This window comes from Helianthus annuus, chromosome 16, assembly GCF_002127325.2.
Source record: "Helianthus annuus cultivar XRQ/B chromosome 16, HanXRQr2.0-SUNRISE, whole genome shotgun sequence".
NCBI classification, from domain to species: Eukaryota; Viridiplantae; Streptophyta; class Magnoliopsida; order Asterales; family Asteraceae; genus Helianthus; species Helianthus annuus.
In genome coordinates this window covers 193995393-193999745 of record NC_035448.2, presented here as the reverse complement: position 1 = coordinate 193999745, position 4353 = coordinate 193995393, and the positions used below count along the sequence as shown (strand labels likewise).

Sequence of the window (4353 nt, the reverse complement as noted above, 5' to 3'; positions counted from 1 at the left end):
TCCGATTATTTACTATTTCTTTTTTACTATATTGAAACTAAATATAATGTTCATATACTATATATATTTATTAAAACAATAGTTTTCGGATATCGGATAATCGGATTATGCAAAATTTTTGAAATTCATATCCGAATCCGAAAATTCGGATTATCCGGTTTTAGGGTATCCAAAATTTCGGATATCTCGGATACGGATTTTTGGATATTTCGGATTCGATTTCGGATCCGGATTTTTTTGAACACCCCTACAGTTCTCTGTATCCTTCAAAACATCTGGATATTTCGGATTTGGTTTCGGATCCAGATTTTTTTGAACACCCCTACTTCTCTGTATCCTTCAAAACATCCCTATTTCTTAGTCTTCTCTTTATCCTTCGAAATCCTAACCTCTTCTTTTAAAAAAGATGGCTACTTTTGAACTAGTAACTCGACGACCTCCACCTCCTTCCCAATGGTGAACCTTACCACTGACGATGATAATACCGCCACTTTGGGAGCCGAGCTTTACTAAACAGCTTTGAGGAAAACGGGCTTAGTACACTCGGTGCCCGACATGGTGAGCTTCAACCTCACCATACGTGATGTTTATAGGTACCGTGTTTCTTCATTTGCCAATGCCTCCTATATGATGGCCTCATCTTCCCTTTTCCTTATTTCTTTCTTTTTTTCTCCAATTTCCTCCTTTAACACATAAGTTTCACTAAATGAACAACCAGTCCCTAGAGCTTATAAATTAATTTATTTATCCACTTAACTTAGTTAAATGTTTTTTTTTTATTGAAATCCAGTTTCATTTAACTTTATATCTGACTTAGTCAGATGACTTTCTTATAAAATCTAATTGGTTTAACATATCAAACCTACTTAGTTAAATGATTTCTCTTATAAATTTTAACGGAGTTAACTTATATTAACGTTTCTAAATTTGATTTTATTTATACGAAGGGGTAACTTTAATAAAACAAAAAAATAACAATAAAAATAATAAAAATTCTCTATTCATTAACTTTCACAAGAATCCGGTTTATAATACGAGTTGGGTTTTGGGGATCCGTTTTTGACGGATGTTCCAGTGTCACTGTCTAGTAATATCCATTTGATCCTCTCTGTCGTGGCAGTTAGTGCCCACAGAGGTGGGAGTACGACTGCGCGCCGTAATTCGCTACACGTCGCTTCCTAGATGTACATTTTGTCTCGTCTGTCATCAGCCATTAGTGGAGGTTGAGAGAAGGTGAAATAGCCTATCCTGATTGGTCACACGTCGTTGTCGCATATACCCATTGTCCCATGCACAACAGCACATCGAGGGCTGGAGGGGGGGGGGTGGGGGATCTTCTGGTACAGTAGCTGACGAATGCTGATTGGCTGCATGTATCTTTCACCTTGTAATGCGTACTTCCTCCATGTTGGTATAGTATCACTCCCGCAAGATTAGCCCATGGCGTCGAGACCAGCTGAGCGTTTTTTGGAATAAGCATGGGTATGGTTATGTGACCGGAGACTGCAGCGCGTGAAGCATTTGAGAGCATACTCCTTCAGTCGTAGAAGAAACCACTTGACCCTTGGTATTTGAATGTTTTTTTTATCATCTTTTGTTATGTTTAATCGTTAATATCGAGTAAGCCTTGATTCTAGTCGGTACTATGTTGACAATTGTTTGATAATAAATTAATAATATATGATCGTGTATGATGACTCGAATTTTTCAACTAATACAAAAATAAAGTTAAAGTAGTATAGGATGGGCTGGGCTTGGTTTTGCAAAACTGAACTAGTTTTAATTGACGGTTATCACAAAAGTGGGGTTTTAAACACTCATTCATCTGAATATTTGGGTTTATTCATTGCTGTAAAAGACTGATTGGTGTATGTACCTCCTTATCTTTCGGCTATCAACGTCACTACATGATGCATGATTAACCGTCCGTCGCTTTTAACGTTATTTTCACGAAAATAGTAAAATAACGTTAAAATTAGTGCAATTTCGCTTAGGGGGCAAAAGTGAAATTGCACTAATTTTAACGTTATTTTACTATTTTCGTGAAAATAACGTTAAAAGCGAAAGACGGTTAATCATGCATCATGTAGTGCCGTTGATAGCCGAAAGACAAGGGGGTACATGCACCAATCGGTCTTTTTCCTGATTGCTAAGTGTTATGTGCCTTATGTCCAAGGCTTGATGCAAAACTACAATCGAGCCAAGGGTCTCACTGGAAGCAGCCTCTCTATCCTACGGGGTAGAGGTAAGGCTGTCTACATCTTACCCTCCTCAGACCCTACCTTAGTTTTGTTATTGGTGGGATTTACTGAGTATGATGATGATGATGATGATGATTCATTGCTGTAAAATATGTAATACAGCGTGTTTGTGTTTTATAGACTTTAGTCATTATAATAAGTAGAACCACACTTGATACATCGTTTAAAAAGTCAAATAACAAGAACATTTAATAGATCAACAAATACCTTCGAAGTCTTAAAACATAAATAATTTAAGTGTAAAGTTATATAAATTGAGCAAATATATATTTATTAATTTCATAGAGTTCAAGGAGACCATGTTGATTGAAATCGAGGAAAGTCTCCATACCCTTCTCCAACCATCCTCTCCATCATCTGTGCTTCATGTCCATTTGTTCCCTGCAAACATCAATTTTCATCCCATGAAGTAATATTAATTATAATATTTTTGATAAATCATTGTGCGTTTTATTTATTTGGTTACAACAATCTATATGATGCAAGAATGACCGAATTGAATAGGTTATATTAAACTGACAACCTGCTACTAATTGGTGAGCTGATCTCTTGCATAAAAAAAAAACAAAAAGAATTTACATAAAATGACAGTTGAGAATATATAACTTCTTAACAAGGATATATAGTCAGGAAGTCACCTTCATAGGGGCCATATCATCCATTTCAGTGGAGTTGAAATCATAGTACATGCTGGCTGCTGAAAGCTTCATGGATAGAAACTAAAAACGTACAAAAGAATAGAGAAAAAACAACTAAATATTAATCTACAACAATATTTTCTGATCTATCAATCTTGATCAATTTTGATTCTTTACTTTTGTAATTAGTGATAGCACAAATTACCTCAATTTGATTCTGCAACGATCGAACATAATTGATTATCACATCCAACATCACTGACATTCCCATCGTCTATAACAAATAAAATGGAGTAAAACAATATATCCTATACAAGTAGAATTTTTTTTATAGAGATTAATTCATATCTTTTTACCTTGTAGCATCCGGGAACCAGATCTTGCAAGCGTCGTAGCTTTTCGTTTATTTTTTCTCTTCTCATCTAATACAAAAACGAGACAAAAATTGGGCGAAAACAAGAATTGGAATCATTAAATTTGCTCTAATTAAGATTTTATGTTTTCGGATTTTCTAAGCGCTAATTTTTTTCATGAAAATTATAAGCAAGAACTTAAAACCTAATTCTGTTTCTTGAATTATAATTGAAAGATATGAACAAACCCTTTCAGCCAAACTGTGACTATCAGTAGCTTCACCTCTCTTCGCTCTCACATGAACAACTTCTCTTGGTTTCTCAACTCGGGATCCATCACTTTTCTTTCTCTTTCTACCACCATGGCCCTAGATCGCGTACCAAGTTAATCGTTGCACAAACGCATAAAATATTAATTCCAAAAAATTAAGATCAAACTAAGTCAAGAAAGAGAAAGTTAACTTAACTACATATACTACCTTAATTTCTCCAATAAATCCAGGATCAAATACCGGAGGATCTGAGTTCATGAAGCTTTCAACTGGCGGTGCCACGCTATCACGTTGAAGCCCAAACGTCTCTACCATTGAAGGGAAATGGTTCATAGGATCATAGACCGAACTAGATTGATGATCACCGATGAAATTAAAGCCCTGAATAGCATCAGTACCGTCTTGTAGAGACAATAATGAAAGAGGATGAGACCTTTGATGATGATCAGAGAAATTGTCACCATACATAGGTATAAACCCATGATGATTAGCACTAGATGAGTTGAAATTTTCAACTACTTCAGTGTTCATATTGATCCCTATTGTAAATTCATCAACCATGAAAATCTGAGTTCTTTTAAACACAAGATTTAAAGATATGCCAAACGGTACTTGTGTAATAGGACATAGAAAAATAGCAGAAGATAGATGCATGGTACATAAAGCTGTTGATTGGTTGGCCTTGATACAATTATTAGGTTTTCCTACTTTTGAGTTCCAAACTTACTAGGGTTTCTATGTTTGGAAAGTTTTTGCTTTCTCATTTTACTATAAGGTGGTAAAAGTGTTGGGGTCCAAGTTCAAACTGATAGATTTAGTGAATAGGACC

At 35.4% G+C, this 4353-nt stretch overlaps 1 protein-coding gene across 1 annotated transcript; it reads right to left on the bottom strand.

The window, feature by feature from the left end:
- Nucleotides 1-2429: 2429 nt before the first annotated feature.
- Nucleotides 2430-4144, bottom strand: LOC110917747 (transcription factor bHLH75). Its single transcript, XM_022162205.2, has 6 exons — nucleotides 3732-4144; nucleotides 3501-3620; nucleotides 3256-3321; nucleotides 3105-3173; nucleotides 2900-2980; nucleotides 2430-2642 (listed from the first exon to the last, which is right to left on the bottom strand). The coding sequence occupies exons 1-6, from the start codon at nucleotides 4083-4085 to the stop codon at nucleotides 2550-2552; spliced, it is 783 nt and encodes a 260-aa protein (XP_022017897.1). The 5' UTR covers nucleotides 4086-4144; the 3' UTR covers nucleotides 2430-2549.
- Between the last annotated feature and the right edge of the window lie 209 nt (nucleotides 4145-4353).

Excerpts from the sequence above, each read along its gene's own strand:
- LOC110917747 (XM_022162205.2), bottom strand. The coding sequence starts at position 4,085 with ATGGTTGATGAATTTACAATAGGGATCAATATGAACACTGAAGTAGTT. Across the intron at positions 3,174-3,255 it reads TGGTTCCCGGATGCTACAAG|ACGATGGGAATGTCAGTGAT; the intron begins GTAAAAAGATAT and ends TATTTGTTATAG. Across the intron at positions 2,981-3,104 it reads CGTTGCAGAATCAAATTGAG|TTTCTATCCATGAAGCTTTC; the intron begins GTAATTTGTGCT and ends GTACGTTTTTAG.